Source organism: Peromyscus leucopus, chromosome 3 (assembly GCF_004664715.2).
Source record: "Peromyscus leucopus breed LL Stock chromosome 3, UCI_PerLeu_2.1, whole genome shotgun sequence".
Lineage (NCBI taxonomy): Eukaryota > Metazoa > Chordata > Mammalia > Rodentia > Cricetidae > Peromyscus > Peromyscus leucopus.
The window spans coordinates 100,093,055-100,120,088 of NC_051065.1; the positions used below are offsets into that span (position 1 = coordinate 100,093,055).

General features: G+C 52.0%; 1 protein-coding gene across 14 annotated transcripts in view; it reads left to right on the forward strand.

The window, feature by feature from the left end:
- Dysf (dysferlin) overlaps window positions 1-27,034 on the forward strand; it is a 242,916-nt gene that overhangs the window by 80,717 nt on the left and 135,165 nt on the right. For 8 of the 14 annotated variants that reach the window (XM_037203838.1, XM_037203844.1, XM_037203846.1 and 5 more), the window contains 9 exons: window positions 51-94; window positions 3,709-3,791; window positions 13,148-13,263; window positions 13,563-13,676; window positions 15,241-15,418; window positions 15,949-16,073; window positions 17,704-17,810; window positions 22,357-22,549; window positions 23,613-23,768. In XM_037203838.1, the coding sequence (XP_037059733.1) occupies window positions 51-94; window positions 3,709-3,791; window positions 13,148-13,263; window positions 13,563-13,676; window positions 15,241-15,418; window positions 15,949-16,073; window positions 17,704-17,810; window positions 22,357-22,549; window positions 23,613-23,768 (1,116 nt within the window). Of the gene's footprint in view, window positions 1-50; window positions 95-3,708; window positions 3,792-11,832; window positions 11,875-13,147; window positions 13,264-13,562; window positions 13,677-15,240; window positions 15,419-15,948; window positions 16,074-17,703; window positions 17,811-22,356; window positions 22,550-23,612; window positions 23,769-27,034 lie in introns of all 14 variants that reach the window. The other 6 variants (XM_037203840.1, XM_037203842.1, XM_037203848.1 and 3 more) reach the window with 1 other exon arrangement.

Below are 27,034 nucleotides of genomic sequence, written 5' to 3' on the forward strand. Positions count from 1 at the left end.
GTGCTGACCTCTAAAACTCTGTTCTCATCTGGCTCCCTTTCCTTCCCCAGTTTCCCTCTATGTGTGAAAAAATGAGGATTCGTGTCATGGACTGGTAAGTCCCGGGTCCTTGAGGGGATTGTCTCCAGGGGTCCTTGGGTCTGTCATTTTCCTGTACCTGGGCTGCTGCTGAGGCACAGGGCAAATGTGTCAAGGTAGGATGTGAGGGCTTTGGGCAGTTACGGGGCAACCAGGAGCTGGGGTGCCGCACTGGCTGCAGATAAGGAGACCACAGCCAGGAGGCAGTGAGGACCCCACCTCTGGGGGCTTCCTGAGACGTTGCTTTGACAGGGTCATCAGTAAGGGCCACATACAAGAGGTGGAAGCCAAGCCAGCTGCTCTGTCCCTGTGGGATGGAATGGAAGAAAAGCCCCCATGTTGGGGGTGGGGTTATATTGTCTGAATAGGGGTCATCGTTGTGGGTGTTGAACAGGTTAGGACAGTACCCTGGGAGTGTCTTAGAATCTTACTCTTGTTGATCACCAACTTGTAGGCCAGGGCTGTGTCCAGAGAGCACTGTCCACGTCTATGAGTTCATCTGACCCCTGACAAGGCAGCATGCTCCTGCTTCACAGAGAAAGGCTCAGGGAGGAAAAACCACATGATCTGTCAGAGGTGACAGTTCAGAAGTCACAGGGGCCTGATGTGAATCCCAGCCAGAGCTGGTGCCCTAATCCTCCTGACCTCGCCATCTCTTACAGTAGCAGCAAGGAGGCAACCTCTCTCACACTTGAGGGGACATCAGGGCCCAAGCTCCACAAACTCCAGAACCCTAGGCTTTCCACAAAGAGCAAGCTGTCCTTTCTCTGCCCCCAGAAGTCCTGGTCATGTGGCTCCCCGGCCATTCTCCTTCAGTTGCATGCCCATGGCACCCCCAACTAGGAGGATAATGAGAGACCAGGAGAAAAACCCCAGGCCGCAGAGCCATTAAAGTGTGTGCCAGTTCCCCAGGCCTAAAGAAAACAGATTGAGAGAATTAGAGGGAAGGGAGTGTGGGCAGGGGGCAGGGAGAGGTCCTGAGGTCCGCCACGGCTGGTGTGAGCCTTGGGGAAGGGGAAGCGGTTTGGTGGAAAGGTACACTTTGCGTTCCCAGAGCCATCTCTGCATGTCAGCTGGCAAGGACTGTGCTGTGTTGACTGGGACAGCCCAGCATGCATGTGTGTGCGTGCATGCATCTGTGCAGATGCGTGTGGGTGCGGTTGGCTCATGGGTTGTGGCTCTGCCTGGCCTGTCTCCCTTGGAGCTGTGTCAAAGCTATCGGCATACTGTACAATCCAAACACATTACGGAATCTGGTGGCTGCATCTCTGGCTTGGGTTGAAGTGGCACTTTTATTGTGAGTCTATTTTGAGACTTGCTGTTTTCCAAAAGCAAGCCCTAAGCCTCAAAACCCAGCTCTAGGCCAGCAAGTATGCCGCTGCTGGAAGTTTCTATCCAGAAAGCCCTTCTTCCCGGAACGCACAGACGAACTGCCGCTGTCACCTGAATCTTAGAAACATGATGCAGCCCATGTGGCTCTGTAACTTAATCTTTCCTTCGAGTCTTTAAAAATTCCCTTTTCATTAAGAAATAAAAATTCCTCAGGTCTGGAGGGGCGGCTCAGTGGCTAAGAGTGCTTACTGTTCTTGTAGAGGCTCAGGGCTCAGTTCCCAGCACCCACAATGTGCAGCTCGAGACTGTCCGTAGCTCCAGTTCCTGAGGATGCAGCACCCCTTTTCTTCCCCCACATGTGGTGCACATAAACTTGTTTGGGCAAACACACATAGACATCAAGAATACAACACACCTTTCAAAAAACCTCAGCAGAGCCACCTCCATAGGCACAGCAAACCAGTCTTATTCTCCTCCCGATTTGCACAAGGCTAAATGTCAGAAAGACAGTCCTCTTTAAGGGATGGGCTTAACAGTGTTTAAAATCACATGCAGCTTGCTTAGTGTCTTTGGGGCACTGGATTAGGTTCCCATCAGGGCAAGAAGAAACCAAGAGAGGGACATGCGATGCCAGTCACCTCTAGGAAGTTTTCTCGTGACACAGCATACCAGGAACCATGATCCAGATCTGGGCTGCCAGGCTGTTCATTCTTCCTCATGCCACCCTTGTCAGAGGGACACTTCAAAGGCCAAACCTTAATCCCCTTTCTGGGAAATCCAAAGGGGAAGGAAGGGATAGAGACTAGGGTATCTCATAGGGGTAGGGTTAAGAGGAAAATGAAATCAGCACGCCTTTGATGTCTTTGGAAATGGTGGGGGACAAATCTATCATGGTCAAAGTGCTCACCATGGGGAAGAAGCCCCAGGAAAACCAAGAGGGTTGGAAGTGTACTAGAGAGCCTTTCAGAGGGATCCAGGGCCTGCCCAAGCTGGCACTGCTGACCTCTGGTACAGTAATTCTTGTCTGTGGGTCTGTCCCTTGGATCAAAAGGTGTTCAACCCCTGTGACCTCTGCCCCCGGAAGCCTGGAGCCTTCTCTTCTCACACAAAAATGTCTCCTGACAGCCATCTACGCTCGGGGGTCAGGCTGTTAGGTGGAGAAGCCCAGGTCACGCTCCAGAGGAAAGGACAGGTGGGGGTGGTCAGGGCTCTGGGTTCCACACCAGAAGTATCTTGCCTCTGAGCTCTGTCTCTGAAATTTTATTTTGGTGTGTGTGTGTGTGTGTGTGTGTGTGTGTGTGTGTGTGTGTGTGTGTGTGTGTGTGTGTGGTGTGCATATGTGTACACTTGCATGAGGAGGCCAGATGTCAAATCCTCAACTTTTCTCTAGTGTTTGAGATCAGGCCTCCCATTAACCCTGCAGCTTGTGATTTAGCCTGGAGTGGCTGGCCAGTGAGCCTTGGATTTTTCTCAGCCACGCACCTGGCTTTTTACAGTGGGGACACGGGAGGCATGGAGCCGGCATTAGTGATGTCCCTTCATTATTATCTAGGAGGCAGCTGTGGGGCTCAGAGGCAGCATCTGCATAGGATGCTGCGGGCTAGCAGGTTTCTTTTCCTGGAGAGCCTACCCACAGGCCCCTGTACTGGCTGGGATGGGAGAAGTCTTCCTCTAAGAAAGCAGGAAAGGGGACTTCTCACTGCCAAGGAACATGACACCTTGAGGGAGTTGGGGTGACGGTCCGGCTCTGCTCCTCCCTCCCTGGCTCACAGGGGAAGGGCTTGCATGCCTCTGCACCTCTTCCCTCATTCCTTGGAGGGTGTTACAACGTACTGGGTCTCTAAGCGGCTGTGCAGCGCCTGAGGGACATGCTGTCGCAGCCAAAGACTATCCAAGGCACTGTGCACTGGCGCTGGTCCCTGCTGTCGCTTCAGAAATGGCTTATTCGATCTTGGCATTTCTTGGGCACCCAGGACCTTTTGAGTCTGGAAACTGCTCTGCCCCAGCAGCCTCCTGCCCCTCATCCTGCCTGCCTCCGGCCTCCTCCCTGTCAACCTGGGCTGGTGGCCCCATGTAAGCCAGCTAATAAGGAGTAGAAGGCTGTCAAAATGAACAAGTTGTCCCTCAAGGTGTCTTGAGCAAGCATCTTTTCTAGTCTCCTTCCTCCTGGGCTTCCCAGGCCTCAGTGGAAGACTGAACCCCTAGCAACCTATCACCAAGGTCACCACCTCCTTCTTGAGTGGGCCAAGTGCTGCACCTGCCTCTCACACTCACGCTCTCTCTCCGTCCTTGTTCTAGGGACCGCCTCACTCACAATGACACTGTGGCCACCACCTACTTGGGAATGTCGAAAATCTCTGCCCCAGGAGGAGAAATAGAAGGTATGTCCCACCTGCTCCCTGCTCCCCCGGCCTGCCTCCCTCTATCTTAAGGTTTGAGCGCCTGCAGGCTAAGTGAGATCCATTTCCCAGTGATAGCTCACTTACAGACATTTAGGGTGCTACACTCTGAGTGGGGGGGGTGCACACTGGATAGTCTAAAGGGGTCCCCTCACTCCTGCAGGGGGGCACCACGTGCTGGGTGGGTTCTACTCTGGCCATGAGTGCCCAGTGATTCTTATTTTTCAATGGATTTTGTTGGTCTACTAAAATGTAACCCATTGTCAGTTTGTAAACAGTTAAATAATTAGATCTGAAAGAAGATTAACATTTACCTATGAGATACCCTTCAGTTCATCACTGCAGGCAAAAAAGATATCCTGAACTTTCTGGGAAAGACACACATTTCCCCCCCTTACACACACACACACACACACACACACACACACACACACACACACACACAAGCATGATACATACCTGTACACATGAACATGAGTTGTTTGATCATTGCTTTTTGTCTCTTGGCAATATTAGACTGAGGTCTTTTCTTGTGATTAAGTATTCTTCTAGAACACATTTTTTTTGGTCAGTGCTAGGGATTGAACTCATGGCCTTGCACATGGCAGTGGAACACTCTATCAACTGAGTTACATCCCTAGCCCATAGAATACCATTGTAATAAATATACATTCCATTGTGAGTGTGCATAATCAAGTGAACTAGTTAATATGGAGTATTCAGGCATCTTCTGATTTTTCTACCTTGTAACTAACTTTGCAATGAGTGTTTTTATAGCTGAGTTCTATGCTGTACATAGTTAACAACAGCAGCAGCAGCAGCAACAACAGTAACAACAACAACACAGGTCTGGAAAGATGGCACAGAGATTAAGACCACCTGCTGCTCTTGAGGAAGGCCAGGGCTTGGTTTCCAGCACCCACAATAGGCTGCTCACAACTGCCTATAACTCCAGTTCCAGAGGCCCTGATACCCTCTTCTGGCCTCTGAGGGGACCTGCATGCATGCGGTGTACACACATACATGCAGGAAAATACATACACAAAAAAATAAAACAAAACAAAATTAGGTTTGTGCTGTTGGGAATCAAACTCAGGGCCTCAGATGTGCTGGACAGGTGCTTTACCACTGAGCTGCACCCCTGATCTCACCCCCCCCATAAGTCTAAGGTCAATGCTGTCAAAGGATTTTAGTACTTTTAAGACCTTCTGTCAATACTGAAGTTGTCTGTCAAGAAGGCAGAACTAATTTACCCTCAGAAACTTCCATACACTCCATGTGACACTGTTTCAACATGGCTAAAATAATACTGGAGAGGAGAGTGGTGGTGCATACCAGAAATGCCAGCACTCGGAAGGGGGAGGCAGGAAGATCAGGAGTTCGAGACCATCCTCAGCTACAAAGTGAATTTGAGGGCAGTTTGGGCTACAAGAGACTCTCCTTCAGAAGATCAAACCAACCAAACCAAACTACAGCAAAATCCCAAAACAATAACAAAGAGAATTTTGTTAATTTGAAGGTAAAAATGAATTTTTTCATTTCATTGAGGCTTAGGAAAGTGGGCCAACTGTGTACATTTTGAACTTTTGACATATATATTATATACAATATATATTATAGTTATTCTGCTGTAAACACACATTCCTGCAGGTGTGTTTGTCTTACTGTTCTCTATGACTGTGGGCATTAACTTTGAGCTTGCTCTTAAGTAATTCTTACCAGTTATATTTGAATACTCTCTGACAGGTAGAAATTAAATTTTTATGTAGCCAAACATGCTACTCTCTTACTTAGTAAGACTGTGAACTAACCATCACCTCCTCCAGACTGTCTTTTGATGATGTCCGCATGTGTTTTGACTGATCTGTTTCTGATGTCTCCAAATGCCGTCTTTCTCCCGTCCTAAGTTCTCCTGAGTTCAGCCCTTGCTTTTCTATTATCTTCTGTTGCCTTCTTATTAATGCTTGCTGTCGGTATCTGGGTTATGCTGGCTCTGTAAAATTAATCGGAAAGACTGAAAGTCCAACATCTGGGAACAGTTTATATAACATAGAATGTAGTCTTTTGAGGGTTTGAAGTAATTCACCCATAAAACCATGTGGGCTTGGTGCCCTTTCTGAGTGGGTGTAGTGATGACTCTTTATAAACTTTTCAGTTTCTCTTATGATCATTGCTATTTTTAGGGTGTTATTTTTGCTCTTGTCAATTTTGACCATTTATATTTTTCTAGAAAAACTTGCATTACGTTGAGTCTTTAAAATATGTTTACAATGTTTCTCACAGTGACTTCTAGAGTTTGGGCACTTTCTTCTGCCTGGGCCATCTCTTCTTTGCTGTGTTTGAATTTTCTTCTTTTCCCTCAATTAGCTGCTCAGCCTTTAAAACAAAAACTTCGTTGGACATTTCAGTTCTGGGCTGTTTAGCTCTGTTTAGACTTATTTTACTATTTCCTTGTCAAATTTTTAACTAACTTATGTTTATTTTAAAGTTTTCTTATTTAAATAACAAAAGTTTGGTTTCTACTTTATAGGCCATGTATAAATATTTGGCCAACCTCTAGGTTTTATTTAACCTTTTTTCCTTTTTCAGTTGGGTCTCATGTAGTCTAGGCTGGGCTTGAACTTGGTATGTTGACAAGGATGACCTTGAACTCTGGATCCTCCTGCCTCTACCTTCCAAGTTCTGGGACACAAGTGCATAGCACATACCTGGTTTATGTGATGCCAGTGGAATAACTCAGAATCTTGTGCATGCTAGACAAGCACTTTGCCAGATAAACTATATCTCAAATCTTTATTAACTTTATTTTTAAAACTTATTTTCCCCTTTCCATATGTAATACACTTTGAATTTGTTTTGGTGTATTTTCTGAGAAAAGTCTGGTTGGTTTCCTGTGTGGGAATCTGACTGGATTCCGGATGCATCTAGAAGACGCTGATCAGGCAGCATCAAGAAACAGTTCCTTGAATGATCCTGCTGTGTGAACATTGCTGAGTGTGCTCAGGGAACCGAGACAACATGACGTCACTATGGGGCCACTGTTGTACTGGAAGCCCATGGTTAGCCAGGACACCTTTTGTAAATTCTTGGTTAAATTTTTTTTTTTTTCTGAGACAGGGTTTCTCTGTGTAGTTTTGGAGCCTGTTCTGGATCTCACTCTGTAGACCAGGCTGACCTTGAATTCACAGAGATCCGCCTGCCTCTGCCTCCTGAGTGCTGGGATTAAAGGTGTGCGCCACCACCGCCCAGCAATTCTTGGTTGAATTTTATCTGAGATAGGAGTCTTGAGTTGAATGACTTATTTCCAGCCTCTACCTCGGACAGCTGGAGGGGGGATGGGTTAGTGCTGAGAACTCTGGTTCTGCAGACAGCTGGGGCTCAAGTTCTTTGTAAGCAGAAGAGTCACTCAGTCTCCTCTCTATAAACTGGGGCTCCTTGGGCTTCTTCCCTCGTGGGGAATTACCCACTTCCGCTCCTCTGATGTCTGGCATTCAGTGGTCAGAGGCAGTCAGGTATTAAGTCATTATCTCACCCTCAGGACCATCCATCCATTCCCCCCGCCCCCTCCCCCTATCACTTCTGCTCTTCTTTGCCCCAGTCTGTATCCCCACAGAAGTTATCCCCAAAGGCTGCATCTCCTTGTCTTCTTGCCTGAACTTGAGAATCCCAAACTATTACAAATGGAGGCTCTCCTGAACCTTGCGGATGTGTCTCCGTGATTGGAGGCACTCTGTCCCACTCTAAGATGCAGGCTTCCATGGGTAGCGGAGTCCGGCCTGGCGGTCTGCCTCTCTCACGGCCACCCACTTTCTAAAGAGACTCGCTCGGTAAGGGTGTTGCCCAGGCAGGGTGGGGCTCTGGGCCTCTGCCGCTCTGCAGCTTTGGTGGCTCACGTGCCTCATCCCCAGGGCTCTCTCATGCCTTCTTTTAACTCCTCTGGAACACATTTCAAAAGAAAATAGTTTTGGAGACAAGAGTCACACTGTGTAGCCCTGGTGGGCCTGGAACTTGAAGCTCTTCTGGTGTACAGTGGTCAGAGGAAGCCAGGCTGACCTCAGACTCTAAGAGATGTGTCTGCCTCGGGCTCCTGAGTGCCAGGATGATGATGATGATGATGATGATGATGATGATGATGATGATGATGATAGGCAAGGTCTCATGTATCCCAGACTGCCTTGATCTCACTTGTGTGCCTAGGATGACCTTCAACTTCTGACCCTCCTGTCTCCAGGCCCCCAAGTGCTGGGATTACAGGCATGTACCATCATGCAGGTTGATGTAGTGTGAGATCCTGAACACAGGGCTTCATGCATGCTAGGCAGGTACTATGCTAGCTGAGTTATATCACCCGTCCCCAAAGACTTCTGGTTACTGAAAATCTCAAATACGCACCAAGGTTGAGAGTCATTCAGTTAAACTCCTCGACACCCTTCCCTAATGCTGATCTGTCATTCTGACTCCATTGCTGATGCTTTGAGCCATTCAACACATACAGACATACTTCTAGAAGGTTCTGCTGTTGGGAATGTCCCCCCTCCCAGCTGTGAGGACTCTGTCCCAGGGTGTAGTACCCCGCCCCAGGGAGCTGGTCAGGGGTTTGGTGTGGTGCTGCTTTGCACATACAGGCAGAAGCACAGAGACAGGGACAGTGTCTGATGCGGGTGATGCCCAGGAAGTTCTGGCCACCCTGGATGTCACGAGTCTTCCTCAGTTTTCAGACTGGGTACTGTCTCTGTCTCTGAATACAGGAACTGATGATGGTCAAGGCACAGTATGACATTTTTGATTTTTTTTTTGGGGGGGAGTTTCTGTTATGATACAGCTGTGTCTGTCCTCAGCAACCTGATGAGAGTTTAGGCCCTCCCTAACCCCATCAGCCTTTATTTTTGGTATGACATTGGCCTTCTTTTTTTTATCATATCAGTTATTTATTTACTCATTCACTTGTTTATTGCACTGGGAATTAAATTTAGGGCCTCGGGCATGCTTATAGCCAATACACTGCCACTGTGCCCTGTAACCAGCCTCCTATCACCCTGGTTTAATGAGGTGAGAAAGTTGTTCCCATGGTCACTAGATGGCGCTCAAGTCACGAGCAACCTAATGTGCTTCGAGGTGGAGTCAAAGGCTGGACCTCTGACTATTCTTACACCCAGCTAACTACTTCTGGAATGTGCAGCAAAATAGCTAAATCAACGTGACAGCAGAATTAACTTTACTGATCACACTGGGTTATTCTTCGGGACTTCCCAGGTCCTCCAGAGCTCCTTCCTATAGAGGTGGGTCCCTTTCTCAGGTGGAAGATCTGTCCAGTTTGAAGGATGTCATGTGCCTCGCTCCTGGCTAAGTTTCTTTCCCTAGCCTGGAAGCCCTGCTTGAAACATGTCCCTGCCACGTTCCTCTCTTCTCTTTTGTATTTCTTCTTACTGTGGTGGGATGGCACACTCCCTTAGTCTCTTGTTTCTCCCCAAACACAACACAAACTGTACTATAGAGCTGAATCTGGCTGGGAATGGAGCCCAGCTGGTAGAGCACTTGGCCAGCAAGCAGGAAGCTCTGGGTTCCATTCCCAGCACCGAATAAACAGGACACAGTGTCATGTCCCTGTTAGCCCAGTGCTTGCTTGGTGGTAGAGTTGGAAGGATCAGAAGTTCGAGATCATCTTTGGTTATATAGTGAGTATGAGACCCACCCCAGTTAACTAGTTGAGACCGTGTCTCAAAACAACAACAACAACAACAACAACAACAGCAGCAGCAGCAGCAGCAGCAAACCAATCAAACAAAACCCACTTTCCCTCTCCTCCTACCTTGATGTTCCAGATGATTTGGTTCAGCTTGGAGTTTTGTTTTTGTGTTCTTGTTTTTGTCCCCAGCAAGGACAAGTCCTAACACTACCTCTTAAGCCTTCTGCCCACAAGTTTGCCTGGGCACACTGAAGTATTCTTTGGACCCTGTACACCAGTGTATTAAGGAAGACTTTGTTTTTGTTTTAAAAAAACGGAGTGTGCCGTCTCCTTAGATGTGGCAGCTCTTTTGAAAGGCAGTAGGCATGTGGGACCTGTGACACTTGCAGGCATCTCTGACACCTTCACCCATACGAACATCATGCTACAGAACGGCACTGAGAAAACCAAAGTTGTCTTTGACGGTGAATTTCCCAGCAATCGCTCCTTTCCCCGCCTGCCTGGCCCAGGCTGCCCAGGCGGGTGTCAGGCAGCCAAAGCCATGGGCTTGGGGCTCTGCCGAGCCTTGGGAGTTGGCAGGGCTGGCTGAAGGTAATGGCTTGGCTTCTCCAGGGTACACACGTGTCCCCAGGGACCGCCTACTGAGCTGCGACTTGTGGCTGGCAGCCTGCTCTTTCCCTTCCAGTTCACCCAGGTGAGGGAGTTGGGCCTCACGCTCACCGCTCACCGTGAAAAGCTGGGCGTGTTCATCTGGGACTCGGGGCTTCCTTGGGCCCGGTTCTCCAGGCTCAGGGAAAACACAGCGAAACACTTGTGTTTTGGCAGAAAGAAGGCCCGGACTAAATAGAGGCTTTGTGTCGGGGAGGCTTCTCTGCTCACCCTGCCTTTGACTTGATGAGCTGTCTGCAGACACAGGGGCGAGAACCTGGGGTGAACCACGGCATCGGAGACCTGTGACGGGCTCTCAAGTTGGGAAGCACTGGCTTAAGACGTCAGCAGGGCCAGGCCAAGGCCCACTACGATACCCGTTTATGGTTCCTAAATGAACGAATACACAATTGAACAAGGAGACCTGCTCTGTTCTAGCCACCAGCAGCAGGTGTCGGTAGCTGGCTGGTGGGACTGGCAGAAAGCTGTCTCTGACTGGCTGCCAGATTAAAAGTCAGTCTCTGGCAAGAAGCACCCAGGGGTCACATCTATGATCCTGACTTCATTAGTTAAAGATAATGGGTTCCTCCTGCTGAGCACCATTTGGAAGGAGCTTAAAGTAGAATCTGGGGCCCATGGATGTGCCTGTGTGGGTCACCCTGCCAGCTTTCCTGTGCCAAGGACCCAGCTCAATTCCCATAGACAGGAGAATCTTCACAGGGTACCGTCTCTGTCCCACTGATTCTTGCCAGCCAGCAGCGGTAGCCGAGACCTGGCTGTAGAGATCTAAAGGCCAGCCCAGGGCCTTGCTCTCACTTCTCCAGCCCTGGCTTTACCTTCAGACTCCCATATCTGTAGCTTATTCTTCCTCCACACTCCTTTTTTGAGCCTTCCAGAGATGTCCAACCTGGATTCTCTGGGCCACATTGGATGAAGAATTACCCCAAGCTACATTAGGCCCAGGGTGTGCAAGCCACAGCCTCAGGGTTCTGAGAGGACAAATACATTTGTTTTGAATGACAGCGAAGCATGATAAGCCATTCTGGGTTGCACGTTCATTGAACATCCTCTGCAGCTCCTAGCAAACGTCATGAGTCTGTGGGAAAATAAAAAGGTTAAGATATTTTTATTACATTTACTTAATGCATGTGCATGTATATGTGTAGGTGCGTGTGCTAGTGGACAACACCTGTCTTATCTTCCCTGGAAATTGCTGGTGCTAAAAGCCAGACCGAGGTGGCATCTGTTGAGAAGTGTTGCCGTCTGTTGCAATACTAAAAATTCCCACGAGGTGGAGATGTTGTGCCTTGAATGGCCTTGGCTCAGCGTGCTGGATCCTAAGTGTCAATCTGATATTTGGAGCCCAGGGTGGTTCCTTGCCCACAAGGGCTCTTTCCTGTTTCCCTTTTCATGTTCCTTTCTCTGCACCATTCCTCCTAATTTACCTGTATATGACATGGGAAAAGCACATTTTTTCTTCTGTGTGTTGTTTCTTAGGTTGAATGGAGGTTCAGGTCGCGGAGGTGGTGAGGGCTGCCTGGTTGGAGCTGGGGGGCAGGGTGTGTGCCTTCCTTTGTTGTTCATTCACAGTGTCTGTCCGCCAGCTCTCCATCCAGGCTCCAGTTCATGTAACTGTTCTCCGCCAAGCCTAGCCCATCCTAACCCCTTCTCCATTTCTTTATGCTTCAGAGGAGCCAGCAGGTGTACTCAAGCCTCCGAAAGCCACTGACCGTATGTTGCTGTCACTTAGGGGACCACGAGGGGATGGGACCTTGGGTTTTCTGCTGGAGGGGAATTTTCTGACTTGCATGAGGGAGAACTGAACTGCAGCCAGGCCCCTGAGTTGACCCCTGGCAAGTCTCAGCCCTGCGTCACTGATGCTTTAAGGCCAGTCCCTCCCTCTAGCTCTCCCAGACCCTTTCTAAGCTTGTTGCCTCTGCTGATGCTTCCAGCATGGGGGACATAATGGGACAGAGGGATTGTGAGGTATCTTGGAGATCTGTAGGTGGCCAGGGGAATGAGAAATGCTTGACACATAATTCACAAGGTAAATCATAGTTGTGATGACTGACGCAGGCAGTTAGTAGTGTTCCCCGAGTCCCATCGCTCCAAGGCTTCCCCCTTTGCTTCCCAAAGCCAAGCTCTGTCTGCTCTGAGGTCTGGAGGAGGAAATATATGGAAAGGTGATGGGCAGGCCAGCTCCAGCTGCCCCCGCCTCCCTGCGCTGTCTCGGCAGCGTGACTTAGAGTGTACAGCTACAGGGTCTACTGCACAGGTCTCCCTGGAAGCCCTTCTCCCTGGCTCATCCTTGTGTGGACAGAGACACCCACAAATAGGCCCGGCGGCGGCAGAGGTTCTACCTTGAGCACTTTGGAAATGTCCTTCGAAAGGAATTCCCTGCCTTTGCAGGGTTTCAGAGTCTGGCCAGTGAGGTCTTGTCCCCAGAAGGGCAGCTGTGACATTATCAAGAGGGCATCTCCCAGAAGATGGGGATGACGAGGCAGGACTGATCCCTTTATCCGTTCTCCAACTCCCCACTGCCACAACAATTGTGTGTGTGTGAGGAGGAGGGGATCCCCGGGACATGGCTTCTCTGGTCACTGGACTCTGGATCACCTCTGTTCCTCCTCCCCCATGGCCTGAGAGGGAAGGCTTGAGCAACTGCTAGTGTTCCAGCCAGCTGAGTGTGTTGCACCATTTGGGCCCTATCTCCTTGCTAGCCTGTGATCGGTCACATCTCTGAGCCTCAGTTCCCTCATCTGTGAAATAGGACTAATAACATAATAGAAATCGCCTCGTTTCGGCATATCGAGTCCTCAAGAGACGGAACAGAGTTGATTATAGTCATTGCTAGTATATTACTAGTTATACATGCACAGGGGCCACATCTGGTGCATGTGGGGGAAACTGAGGGCTAGAGATGGGATCAGATCTGAAGGTGGCTGGGTTGAACCCTAGAAAGATCTCCAGGGCCATCTCCCTGATACCTGCTTGTGTCTTCCAGTGGACGACAACCTGGGCTTCCTCCCCACCTTTGGCCCCTGCTACGTGAACCTCTACGGCAGTCCCCGGGAGTTCACGGGCTTCCCAGACCCTTATGCAGAGCTCAACACAGGGAAGGTGAGCAGCCACATGCATGCCCTGAGGGTCTCCAGGCTGGTCTCCAGTGTCTGGGCCCAGTGGGTCTTACGAGGCCTGGACAGCCCTCTCCGAGCACCTCCTTCTGTCAGGCCTTCTGACTTCTTTCTCCTGGGCCAGACGGACCTGTTCACTGTCTCCATCCCGAGACACCGAGGCCCACCTCTCTCAGGAGGAGGATTGGTACATCCCCATTCTGTAGGGGTGAATGATATTATGTGGTCATGTGTTGTGCTCCCCATCCCTCACCCCTCTGCTGGCCACCCGACTTTCTCTTGCAGGGAGAAGGTGTGGCTTACCGAGGCCGGCTTCTGCTGTCTCTAGAGACCAGACTGGTGGAGCACAGTGAGCAGAAGGTGGAAGACCTTCCTGCTGATGACATCCTGCGTGTGGAGGTGAGGACACAGCTCTGGGAGAGAGCTGGGTCCCTGCTGGAAGTAGGGACAAGGTAGCTAAGGACTGTGGTAGAAGACCTTCTTCAGTTCTGCTCTGCATTTGCTATGGCGGCGGCACTCCTGAGGACCCCTGTGTCTCAGCTGTAAGGTGGGAAAGGTGTAATATCCCACCCCAGGGATGCTTTGAGGTTTAAGGGAGATAAATGAAAGTATTACAGAAACCCAGAGCTTGATGCAAAGTGAAACACTGTTTTGTAAGGATTCCATGGGAACAGCCCGCCATGATCAGTTCAACACCGTTTACCGCTGACATCTTCACATCCAGCATGCCACAAGTTAGCTGTTGTTAACCCCACATATGGAGGAAGACTCTAAGGCCCAGAACCTTCAGAGCAATGCATGCTCTCCTCTCACTAACTGAAGTACTAACACTGAAGTTAGTTACCTCTGGGTTCCATGCTGGCCCGCCTACCTGCCATTTGCCTCAGTTCCCCTGTCTGGAGTCATATTTACTTTAGGAGATGGTGGCGAAAAGAGACTTGATGTAGGCACACAGTAGGCAAATGGTAAGACTTGACATATACACACAGTAGGTACATACTAAGTGTTATCTGTCATCACCATTCACATGCTTCAAAACTCAGCCTTTCAGCTCCTTTTTTTCTCCTCGGCTTTCCAAGGAGGTGACTATAAAGTCATGTAATTTTCTTTTCTTTTTCTTTCTTTCTTTCTTTCTTTTCTTTCTTTCTTTCTTTCTTTCTTTCTTTCTTTCTTTCTTTCTTTCTTTCTTTCTTTCTTTCTTTCTTTCTTTCTTTCTTTTTTTTTTTGTTTTTTTGAGACAGAGTTTCTCTGTGTAGTTTTGGTGCCTGTCCTGGAACTTGCTTTGTAGCCCAGGCTGGCCTCAAACTCACAGAGATCTGCCTGTCTCTGCCTCCCGAGTGCTGGGATTAAAGGCGTGTACCACCACCGCCCAGCTAGAATCATGCAATTTTCATGCCAAGACACATGGATGTTTTATGTTGTCTCAGCCCTGTGCCTTGGGCTTGGAGAGGCCAATTCGAACTAAACATTCTGAGCACATGGTTGAGGCTGCCTAAGCCGACTGCAGGGCTGCCTGTGTGTGTGTGTGTGTGTGTGTGTGTGTGTGTGTGTGTGTGTGTGTGTGTGTGTGGTGTGTGTCTGTAGCTCTGGGCGGTGCATGATTGTTGAGAGCTTTCAGCCCCTTTAAAGGGCAGATGAGGTATAGGCTGCCCTGAGGGACACTGCGGGAGACCCTGCTCTGTGGACATGGTGGTGCCATCGATGCTGGTTTGGATTAAAGAGCAGCCTGACCTTGGAGGAACAGATTGTTAGGAAACATGAGCGAATGTGCGTGGACCTGGAATGAGTTTGTTCAGTCAGTAACCAAGTCTGGAAGCTGTTCCTTTGGACCATCAGACACTCTCTTCCCAGCCAGGAATTTCTGGGTCCTGGTCCTGGTTGGGGCCTGACATCTATGGGATCCACCCTGCTGGGTATCTTGCTTGTCTCCTTGTGACCTCTGACCTGCTCACTCTGCCCACAGAAGTACCTCCGGAGGCGCAAATACTCCCTCTTTGCCGCCTTCTACTCAGCCACAATGCTGCAGGATGTGGATGACGCCATCCAGTTCGAGGTCAGCATTGGCAACTACGGAAACAAGTTCGACACCACCTGCCTGCCACTGGCCTCCACCACCCAGTACAGCCGGGCAGTCTTTGATGGTGGGTGCGGCCGGAAGGGACCCGGGTCACAGGGTAGACACCATTCCCTAAACCCTGCCTCCATGGAAACCACACCAAACCTCTTCTACTTCTTGTGCTGCCCCTCATATTCCTCTGGGGGCGGGGGTCCACTGTACCCACAGGATGAACTCCTACAGGCTCTGCCATTGCCCTGGTCCTGAACCACCTCCACCAACACATGGGGTCTAGGGGCTTGACTTGGAGACCTTGGGGATGTGAGCTCGGGTTTGCCAGGGCATTCTGTCTATCAGCCCTCTTGTTTTGATGGGAGAGCCACAGCAGTCTGTCCCCCCACAAAACGTGCTCATGTACCTTGTCTGTGTACTGGGGACTACCAGCCATACCACAAGCATCTAAGGGGAGAGGAGAGTAGAACCTGTCTATCTTGAGTCCTCTTTCAAGCTGGGCCAGTTATGAAAGTCCAATGGCCTGAGCAACATGCTTTGCAGAGCCGAGTTCCACTGGCTGGGCCTCTGCCCCATGCTCAGGCCCCTCTCCCCTCCCTGCAGGGTGCCACTACTATTACTTGCCTTGGGGCAATGTGAAGCCAGTGGTGGTACTGTCCTCATACTGGGAAGACATCAGCCATCGAATTGAGACTCAAAATCAGCTCCTGCAGATCGCTGACCGGCTGGTGAGTGTGATCCTGTCCAGACACGGTGCCTTTGCCTCTAGCCCTGCCAGAAGTATCTCCTTGTAGAGGAGATGGGGTATGAAGGGTGCTGGCCTCACCCCGGTGGATGTGGCATGACTGAGGGACAGAGAGCTGAGACATAGCTGGGGTGTCAGGATATGCCCGGTGCTTATTACTAGATGCCTCTTGACTCTGAAACCACATACAACAGTTTCGCCAGAAACTTCCAGCCAGAAGCCAGACGCTAGAGGTCCAAACTTAGATCCAGGTGGCATTCATGGGTGCTGAGGGAGAGCTGTGGGATATGGAGGGGAGCAGCTGAGGATGTCATGGGGACAATGGGAAGATGGAGAAGAGGTCCCCACCTAGGATATCATGGCAAGGACTCAGGGGAGGGTGAGTCCTAGTCCCAGAAGGTCCTGGGAGGAAGGCAGCTTTTTAGGGAGTTTGTGGAACTTGAGCTGCCTGGCCTTGATACATTCGTCTTGGGGAGATGAAGGGCCTTGAGAGAAATGATCTGGGGTTCAAAGCTGGGAACTGGGGAGAGGAACAGTGTTTGGATGACAGAGTAGTTCTGCTTTGGGGGTGAGGAGAGGGTTCTGGGAACCTCTCTGCACTCTCAGGTCTGCCTGGTGCTTGGACAAGGCGTGCAGAAGAGTCTTGAGAGGGCTCGGGGGTGGAGGTTAAGGGAGGGGAGACGGACGCTGGCAGCTGCTGGTTCAGGCAGTGGCTCTGGGCTCCCTTCCAGGGAGCATCACCCAAAGGGAGGCCAGAACGGCTACAGGGCAGGAACGAGGGGCAGCAGTGGGGAGGAGGGTGAAGAGGCCTGGGGATGACGAGGAGCACAGTTGGAGAGGAGGCAGAAAGGCGAGGAAGGGCTGACATCCTTGAAACTGGCAGTTGGCGGTGATGGGGGAACTTGGAGTTTGAGGCTGTGCAATCCCTGTCCTGCCCTCCACGCTACTCCCCGTTATCCCACCAGAAGGCCGTAGTTCCTCATAGCAGGGACTTCGTTTTCTTCTTAGGGTTTTTCCTCAGGGTGGAGCACACATCACATGCTCAGGAAGGCTGATGTGTGGAGAGGGCTGCTTGGGGGACTGAAGCAGCCTTGGGCCTGACAGGATTTTCGAGGTTGGCCTCTGCTTTCCAGCTCAGGGCCGAGGCCTAGGGAAAGTGCCCAGAGAAGTGCCAGAGAAGAAGATCAGATGAAGGTCCAAGAGAACCAGCTCTGGAATCTGGTCCTTATGCCCAGTGGTGGCTCCATGGCTGCTGGGGAGACTGGTTAGCTCTGGATCTGGCTGTGTGGCTGACTCCAAAAAGGATAAGGATGGACAGAGGAGTCTCAGAGAGATCCACTCCCCTCTGGGGGGTCAGGCCTGGCTTCAAGGTGGCAGCTGGGACAGGATGCACTCAGGCTAGAGTTCTAGCAAGGGAAATCCCTGTGGCCATGTGTGAGACTGGGGTTCCGAGGTTGAGGGTCTGGGTGGAGAGTCCCGGAAGGTCCCGGATTGAGTCTGGCTTTGCTTTGTCTTGTTCCTATTATCTATTCCCTTCTGGCTCAGGGACAGAGCCTGGGGCTTGGGTCCCCCTCCATGGTGACACTCCTGACGTAGGCTTGCCTGTTCCACAGGAAGCTAGCCTGGAGCAGGTCCACCTGGCTCTGAAGGCACAGTGTTCCTCTGAGGACATGGACGCCCTGGTGGCGCAACTGACGGACGAGCTCCTGGCAGACTGCAGGTAGGGGGTACTTGGCACCCTCGGATGCCTCTCCTAGCTCAGCCGCTGCTGTCTCCTCGGGAGTGTTCGTGTGTGGTGGTGAGCAGAGGCACGTCTCCCAGCCACGCTTGGCCAGCAGTCTGGCCAGTGCTGAGCCCAGAGGTGGTGGAGCCGGCACTGGGAGTTGAAAAGGTGACGTTTAGAACAGGTCATAAATCTCCCCGCAGCAGCAGCAGCAGCTGTGGGCTGGGCGGCCGGCTTACCTGAATGGGAAGCATTGTGTGTCTGATCCCCGACCTCATAGCTCCCTGATGGAATCTCCAGGAGAAGCTGGGGTGGGGGAACCCCTCCTTCCCCCAAGGCCATGTTGTCGGGGACCGTGGTTTCTGTTTAGGTTTCTACTGCACATGGCTGATTGTCAACTTCAGGAAAGGGGGGCCTGGGAGTGAGGGAGAATGGGAATGCCAGTCAGCAGACGGGGCTCACCTCAGCGTCTCTTCCACATCCAGGAGGGCTAGGGTTAGTCCCTGCGAAGGGAGCTTTGAAGTTGAACTTGGCCTGAAGAATGACTTCTTAACAATATCTGATCAACATCAGACTGGCACTGTGAGGAGGATTAAGTAACAGGAAGTGTGGTTACCACAGTGACAGATGCAAGGAAACCCACCCCTCACCACAGTCTGGGGCTTTCAGTAGCTCCGCTTCTTCGGGCCTTGGTTTCTCAGCTATGAAATGGACTTGGCCATAGCCACTCTTCTGCATTCTGTGGGGTTCAGTATGAAGGTAGCCAGCCCCCCCCCGCCACCCAACCCCTTCTTCTCCTCTCTCAGGCTAGCTAGAGAGCCCTGTTGAAGGGATCAGAGAAATGCCCTCACCGTGAGAGATGCGTAACTGTGGTGGCTAGGCACTTGCGTACCCTGCTTATGAAGGGTGCCTTCAGCAGATCAAGTGTGCCCAAAGGAACAGCGCCCCCCTGCCTCACTCCAGGCAGGTCATTCCTCCATTCTCCATACCTTCCTGAAACCAGCTCAGCCCCAGCTGTATTGGGAAGGGTGCGACTTGAGCCCTCGATATGACGGGGAGTGAGAAGTGGGGTCTGTGGGAACTCAGGGCAGATGCCTCTGACAGGGCAATCTTCTCAAAGAAGGATGCTGATGGAAATGGTAGGGTAGGAAACGGAGAGGAGGCTGCCAGGACCACGGCATGTAGTCCTGAAATGCCTGCTGTCTGTAGGGGTTCCAAGGACAGCTGATGCCTAGCAGGGCAGGTTTTGGGGCTCTATCAAGGGAAACTCAGGCTTGGGGATGTTGTGGAAGGAGCCCCCTGGACCAGTTGCTTGCTGTAGCTTCAGGGTGATGAGAAAGGAGACCCAGGACTGGTAAGTGACCTGAGATACAGGCAGCTAAGGTAAAGATGCTGGGGAGGGTGGGTGTCGAGGGAGCCGAGGGGAGCACAGATTTTGGGAAGTTTGTATGTCTTCACTAATTGTAAGCCTCTAATCATGCCATTCTCTGAGGGCCAGATAAGGAAACTGAGGTACACAGGGATTGATTGACATACCCAGATTCACGTATCAAGTAAATGGAAGAGTGTCCTTGGGTTACTCAGTCACAGAGAGAACTGGGGGCCCAGGAAAGACTCAGCATGATTCCCTAGCTGTGGCCATGACAGTTGGGTGCACTTTGGGGCCATTCTCTGAGGGGTTTGGCAGGAGAAAAGCAGAGTGGGAGCGATGAGGCATCAGGAAGCTGGCCTTGGTCTGGAGGTGGAAGGAATATGGCGCTGGAAGGGCACATGGGGCACAATCAGCTTGCAGGGGCCCCAGGGTGGGGCACCTCCTCAGAGCTTCCTGCACCCTGGCCATGCCTACAGAGAGACTACTGTGCCCAGGGATGCCACTTCAGGGACAGAGGCTGGCAGAACATGGGTCTCCGAAGCACTGCTCATGGCAGTTGTGGGGTGGAACAGGCGAGTGTGTGGGGCTGGGAGTTTGGAAATGAGTGGGACCCAATCCCTGGCAAGTCTGAGGTGCTGGGTCACTGGAGGCTGTGGTTCTTGGTCCCAGGCTGTCCTCAGTGCCCTCTCAGGGGGATTTATCTGAAACACTCTGCCAAGCCAGGCTCTTCTGTCTCTCTCCGGGGGTAGGAAGATGCCCAGGCCTCTGGGGGGCATCAGCCAGGACAGGAGCCTAGACGGGGTGGGGGGTGGGGGGTGAGTTCCCATCCTCTCAGGGTGTCTGATGGGATCTTCAGGGAAGGGACTCCAGATCCATCCTTCCGGAAACTACCTGAGGGAACCATGCTGCCCGAGACTTCAGCACGAGCAGGTGTCATGGCTGACTAGGGCTGATTACTTGCTATCAGCCTTATTGTCTCCAGCCAGGGCCCTTCCCTACCTCCTCCCCCTGCTCCATGTAGTGAAGCCCTCTTCTCTGATCTCTGGGCGCACTGCGTCTCCTCTCCGTGTGTCTGGCCTGTCAGCTGGTCCAGGCTGTGTCTGAGGCCACACATGCCCGAGACATGCCATCTCCATCGCCCGTCTCCTCCTGTTTCCACAGGTCCACCACCTTCAGAGTTCACAGCACAACGTTAGCGGCTCACACAGCCTTCCTCTCCGCTCTCCTCCCCAGCCCAGCCACACACCCTTCCTTTCTCACTCTCTCCTCCCCAGTTTCCAGTTGGTGTCCTGGCGAGGACTGTTGTCCCCACAGGACGCCTCCTAGCCCTCATCCTCGTGGTCTTGCCGGCTTGTTGGACCCCTCCCCACCCTAGTATGCACCCCTTGCCTCTGTGCATTACTTTCTGGCGCCATGCTGTTCCGTGAGATGCAAAGCCCTTCCTAGCATTCTGCCCAGGAGTAGCTCTTGTCAGCCCTGAAGGTGCAGATCAGGGCCGCTTTTTCCAGGGAAAATTCCAAGGCTGCTCCTGTGGGGGACGGCAGGCTGCCTCAGTCTCGGGAGAAAGCAACGTTGGGGAAGGGTCATCTCTTGGGACTCAACCTGTAGCTCAACTCAAGAATGAGGCCAGCTCACTCTCCAGGGGACTGGCCCTGGTACAGTCACCAACTTGGTCCCCAGGGACAGGTGGTGACTTGGTGAGCAGATCTGCTCCGGGTTATGTGGCCCACCTCCGTTTGTAGGGAGGGCTAGGGATGCAATCTCCTCCTCAGAGTCCCTCCTTTCTGTACCCCTGTATTGGACTTCCCTGCGGGCGAGAAAAAGCCAGGGCATCTTGTGAGGGGTAAGGACAGTGCTTGGCTGGTCTTGGGGAGTTTTGGTTGGGTGGTCTGCTGGAGGGTCCTCCCTGTTTTCTGACCTTGACTGGGCTTCTCTAGCCCTCTGCTCCATGGCGCACCAGGGCCCCTCACCCACCATGCAAGGCCTCCACCGGCAGCCGCCGGCCCGGGGCTGCCGTCCTCGGCACCCTCGGGGCAGTAAATATTATATTACCACAGGGTGTGCAGTACGTGACCTGAGACGGGCCCCGGGGCTTAAGTTTCCCCGAGATGGAGCTCGCGCACCCGCTCCCCCCACCCTAAAAATTCAATTAAAAAAAATAACAGGAAAGACGCAGCGCGCCGAGGGCCTGCCAGAGCGGTGCCGTGGCGCTCCGGCGGTAATTGGTTCTGCATAGCTCGGGGAAATTGGCAGAAAAAATAAATCAGCCGGGAGCCGGGAGTCCAGACGCTGCGGGGAGGGGGCGGGGGCTGCAGCGTGGAGCAGGCCTGGCGCAGCAGCGTTGACGAATGTCCTGTTTGAGGGCAAGGGCTGGGCCAGCTGGAGGGTCCTGCTTGGGGAGGGAGAACTGGAGCTCAGCCCCTCTTTTCTAGCCTTTCTCCCGGGTGTGCTCACCCAGCTCCGGAACGGCGTGGAGCGTCCATCTGCGGGGCCTTTAGAGAGTCCCTGCGTGATGGGTCGGGGAGCAGAGATCTTTGCCCCCACACAGGATGACGTTGAATCTACCCCCTCACTTGGGCTTCAGCACTGTTAGTTGAGGGCTGCAGTAGCCCAGCAGGACTCAGAAGGCTTTCCAAAGCTCAGGATTCTGGGAGGGCCGTCTCGGGGCAGCCAGGGTGGATGCTTCTGTATTCACGGTTGCTGGCCTCCCCACAGCGTCTGCAGTAGCTAGTCAGGGGTCCATAAATTTCTTTCTTGGAGAAAGTGTGCGCCCAACACAGAAAGGATTTATTTTAGTATGGGGCAACTTAGACTCTAGCCTCTGCCCTAGACAACACAAGGGGGCGGGAAAGGGACCCTCTAGGTCCTCTGAGAGCTTGCAGTCAGCTTGGAGAGGGAACACTCATACAAAAGAATCCACCAAACTGGAGGGTGAGCGTGAGTCCCAAAAGGATCGCCTGGGAATAAAGAGGCATGTTTCAGAGTGGGAGGGCCAAGAGTGTGTGGGGAGATTTCCCGGAGCGGACAGGCCACACGAGGTGAGCACCTAGCAGGCAGGCAGGGAGCAGGGACCCTATAAATGTGCATACGTATGTGTATATACGTACATGCACCTGCTTCTGTGGTGTGTGGAGCCCTGGTGAATGAGCACATTCCACCTGTCTCTCATAGCCAGCCCCTGTGTGACATCCATGAAATACCTTCTGCTACCCACCTTGATCAATATCTGTTCCGGCAACGTACCCGTCACCTGAGCCAGATCAAAGAAGCTGCCCTGGCCTTGAAGCTTGGCCACAGTGAGCTCTCCACTGCCCTGGAGCAGGCTGAGGACTGGCTTCTTCGTCTCCGTGCCCTGGCTGAGGAGGTAGTGAATCCCGAGGGGCCTTTTCTTCTTCAGCCTCCCTGCCTCCTAGAATGTAGACTAAAGGTTTATGCTGTGATCCATTCCCGGGTCTGTTGCTGGGTGACCTTGGGCAGGTCACTTAACCTTCTGAGCATTAGCATACCCATCTGCAGGACACAGCCGCATACTTACTAGGGTTACAGGGTCCAGCTCAGAGCCTGGCACACAGTAGGTACTCAATAGATGGCCTAGCCTGCCAGAGGATGTCAGAGCAAGGCTAGTATCAGAACCCAGAGTGCCTGGCTCTAGGTCTCATGTTGAAGCCTGCTTCCCCAAGAACCTGACTGCTGGACCACTAGTGCCTGTCCTTAGGAAATATGGATGGTGAGATGGGATGGTACCCAGGCATGTACCTGGAGAGGGTGTCTGGGACACAGGGTTGTAGAGGGGCAATGGGAAAGGCTGCTTGGAAAGGGGTGATGAATGCTAGAGTTTCCCTGGGCAGGGCGGTGGGCACATGACCAGTTCCCTGGGCATATCCTCATAGCAGTGAGGACTGTCCCCCAGGCTGGTCATTGGCAGCCTCTGGAGCTTTGCTCCTGACCCTGCTCCCTTCACAGAATTCGTTCTATGGCTAGGAGAGGGCAAGGGCTGGAGAATCCTCCTCAAAAATCCTTCCAGTTTCTACCCCAAGGTCTGGGACCTCACCGGTTGTCTCTGAGGAGCCCTGGAAAGGTAGTGAGGAGCCGCTGTGGTGGTGGCATCTACTCCTGAAAGTCTGCAGACCTTAGGGTCGTAGGGTTAGCAGGAGGAGGAGGCTTCTCTGGGCAGACCACATCTTCCACAAGAGAAGACTTAAGAGTTAGGCCCCGTGCTCTGTGCAGGGGCATCTTCCCAGAAACCCACAGGCATCTAAGGCATTCGTGGAGGCTCCTCTGTAAGCTGAGGGCCAAAGGCAGGGCCCCGAGTGGCCAGTATGGGATGGGAGCTGGGTGAGGCAAGACTTTTGTGGCCTTTGAGTCAGAGATCAGGCATGGCTCTGGACATGTCACCATCCCCACCTTGACTGCCACCCTTTCTCCAGCCCCAGAACAGCCTGCCAGACATCATCATCTGGATGCTGCAGGGTGATAAGCGCGTGGCCTACCAGCGGGTACCCACCCATGAAGTCCTCTTCTCCCGGCGGGGCGCCAGCTACTGTGGCAGGAATTGTGGAAAGCTGCAGACCATCTTTCTGAAAGTGAGTGTTCTCTCTGCGAGGGCCACCATAGGATTTTCTCAACACAAGGCCTTTCTTCAGCTTCCCCTGGCTCCCCATCCAGTCCTGTTCCGGAATGATCTGAAAGTCCTCAGACTTTCATCTTGGGAAGGGAGGGGTATTTGAGTAAAATAGCTTTCTTTTTCTTCAGTTGCCCCCAGATTCTCCAGACCCCAGGCAGAGAGTCCAGGAGGCTTGCTGGTAGGAGCTGGAATCTGGGTTGGAAGTGAACTAGGAAAACAGTGTGGTGACACTCGCCTGTCCTAGCATTTGGGAGGTAGGGGGAGGAAGGTCAGGAGTTCAAGTTCATCCTTGGCTGCACATTGAGTTTGAGAACAGCCTGGGCCACATAAAATCCCATTGAAAAAAAGAAGTAAATTAAGGACCCCGTGTGCGCTTGTATGTGTTCAAGACTTTATTGCTTACTGGGACTGGTCTCTTTCAAGAATTATTCCTGACTCTAAGATGGCCTCCAGCCCTGTCTAGTGGCCTCAGCAACAGCTGATGAGGGGAATGTGAGTGGGTTCTTGTGGAAAGGCTCTCATCATCTTCTCTAGGTGAACACTGGGATACAGAGCCCCAGTGGTTTGGTCATGGCTTCAGCCAGATGATCGGAACACAGCACACCCTTGTGAGATAACTTCTCCGTGGACAGCCATTCTCAGTGGCCAGGAAGCCAGTGGTCCACTCCCAGCTGCTTCTAATGGCTCTGCTTTCAAGGCCTCCTCAGCCTGCAGGCCTTGCCTCCATCCCAGCCTGGCCCCCGTCCCCAAAGTCAGTGCTGCAGCTCTTCCCTTCTTGACATGCAACCTCAATCTTCAGTCTTCCAAGAGGTCATCGTTGACCCTACCGCAGCCTTGGCCCTCCTGGGTAGAGTCACTGCTGGCTGCTAGCTTACCCGTTTTTTGTTGGCCAGTCATTCTTATTGCCCTTTGGGGTGGGAAGAGAGGGCTGGCTCCAGCTGGATTGCCAGGGCTGGTTGGAGTTCGGTCTGGCTTTGGGCAGGTCACCGAAGCTCTCTGAACAGCCCGCTTTCTCCCCACCTACGAGATGGGAATGAGGCTGTCTACCTCACAGGCGTTGAGGGCTGAACTAGACTGCACGCACTGCAGGAACCAGGTGGTGAGCGGACGCTTGCTCCTCTCTCCCTCTGCTCTCCTCTTTCTTTTGGGGCTGTCCCTTGCTCTACAGATGCCACATTTGGAGATCTGTTATAGGCCAGTGTGCTGGAGAGTTTTGTGTCAGCTTGGCGCAAACTAGTCATCTGAGAGGCGGGAACCTCAATTTAAAAAAGTGCCTCCATAAGATTGGATGGCAGGAAAGCCCATAGTACATTTTCTTAATTAGTAATTGATGGGAGAGGACCCAGCCCATTGTGGGCGGTGTCACCCATGGGCTGGTTGTTCTGGGTGCTATAAGAAAGCAGGATGAGCAAGCCATGAGGAACAAGCAAGTAAGCAGCCCCCCTCCATGGCCTCTGCATCAGCTCCTGCCTTCAGGTTCCTGCCCTGTTTGAGTTCCTGTCCTGACTTTCTTCAGTGATGAACAGCGATGTGGAAGTGTAAGCCAAATAAAGCCTTTCCTCAAGTTGCTTTGGTCATGGTATTTCGTCATAGCAATGGTAATCCTAATTGAGGTAGCCAGGAATAAGATAATCAGTGCATTGGGAGATTGATCTTTCAGAGGGGAGGATGTGGGCCGTGTGTGTGTGTGTGTGTGTGTGTGTGTGTGTGTGTGTGTGTGTGTTATGTGTGTGTGTTAGGCGGGAATCATGACCTTCCCACCCGCTCCTGGACCATCTGAGGTACCTTCTTGGTTTGGTTTTAACCTCAAGTTCTGGCCTCAGATTGCCCTCTAGGCTGACCCTCTCCATGTGCATGTGGAATGTGCAAGGGGAGGCAGTGTGGGAATTGGCTAGCTGGGCAATGGGTAGTGAGTATGGCCAGGCTGTAGGCAGGCCTCGTAGGCTCGGGAGCACCTCTCCCTCCAGTTCTGACCTCTTGGCCCTGAAGCCTCTAGGAGGTGAACTGAAAATGTTCCCTGATTCCAAGCAAAGGAGAGAAAAAAAAAAGATATAGAATTGTTTCTCGAAGTCTCCCCACTGAGTTCATGAGCCTGCCAGTAGCTCCTGAGCAAGCGCTACAAAAATGTTGGCAGCGGGCAGAGACCAAGCAAACACTGGTGTTCCTTAACTTAAACCCAAGCTGGAAAAAGTGAGCACCAGCAGAGGAGAGGAGCCCCAAACTAGACATTTCTTTATTTGCTGTTGCTATTTTAGGTTGGGCAGGCTGGCCCGTCTGGGGGAGGTTGGTGGTGGGGAGCTGGAGTGGGGGAGGAAAGGGAGGAGGCAGGCATTCCTGCCATGTCCCAAGGGCTGGTGGCTTGGAGGGAAAAGGATAGCTAGCCACCCTGAGGGAGGGGACAGCTGAAGTGAACACCACAGGGAGTTCCTGGGGACTGGTGAGGTAAGAGGTGCCTCCACAGTCCTCCAAGGAGTGACAGAGGAGATGGGCTGAGGAAGACGTGAAGGCCAACCATCAATGGTCTATGCCACTTCCTAAGCCTTCTCTTGGCCTGGCCTCTGCCTCCAGGGGTCCAGGCCTTCTCCATCAGCTTGGGGACCCCCACCTTAGCTTCTCAGCCTTTTCTGAACCCACCCAGACTCCCTGCTGCTCTTACTCAGTGAGCTCTCTCTCACCATGGTGTCTCCTCTAGGGGACAGGGTGTCATTTTAAGAGCGAAGAACTCTGCTCCCCAAGGCCGAATCTAACCTTTGGCTCCAGTCAAATGGTGAAGTCATCGGAGGGAACATATATGTGTTTTTAAATGTTGGGTTGTTGTGGTTATTCCATTTGGCAGAGCTTCTGAAGCCCTCGGGATAAAAAAAACAGCTGAACAGCAAAAGAGTGGTTAACGTGCTGATAAGCCCTTGAAATTGTGGGGACGTTAGATGCAGTGTTCACGGCTAGCCAAAGCATGAAGTACTGAAACTGAAACGAAGTGGCTTTAATTGCTCCTCTTCTGGAGCTGGGTCCCCGCTCTTCTGTTTCTAGGATGGTGCTGTCCAGCACAGCAGTCATGTATAGATGTTTAAATTAGTTAATGCAAAATAAAATGAAAACCGCAGTTGCCTGGTGCCATGCGCCACTTTTCAAATGTTGGACCTTGCAGATCTCAGCATTTCCATTATAGTAGAAAGTTTCCTCAGATGATGGAAGTAAGAAGATGGCAGGAGAAAGGGACATTAG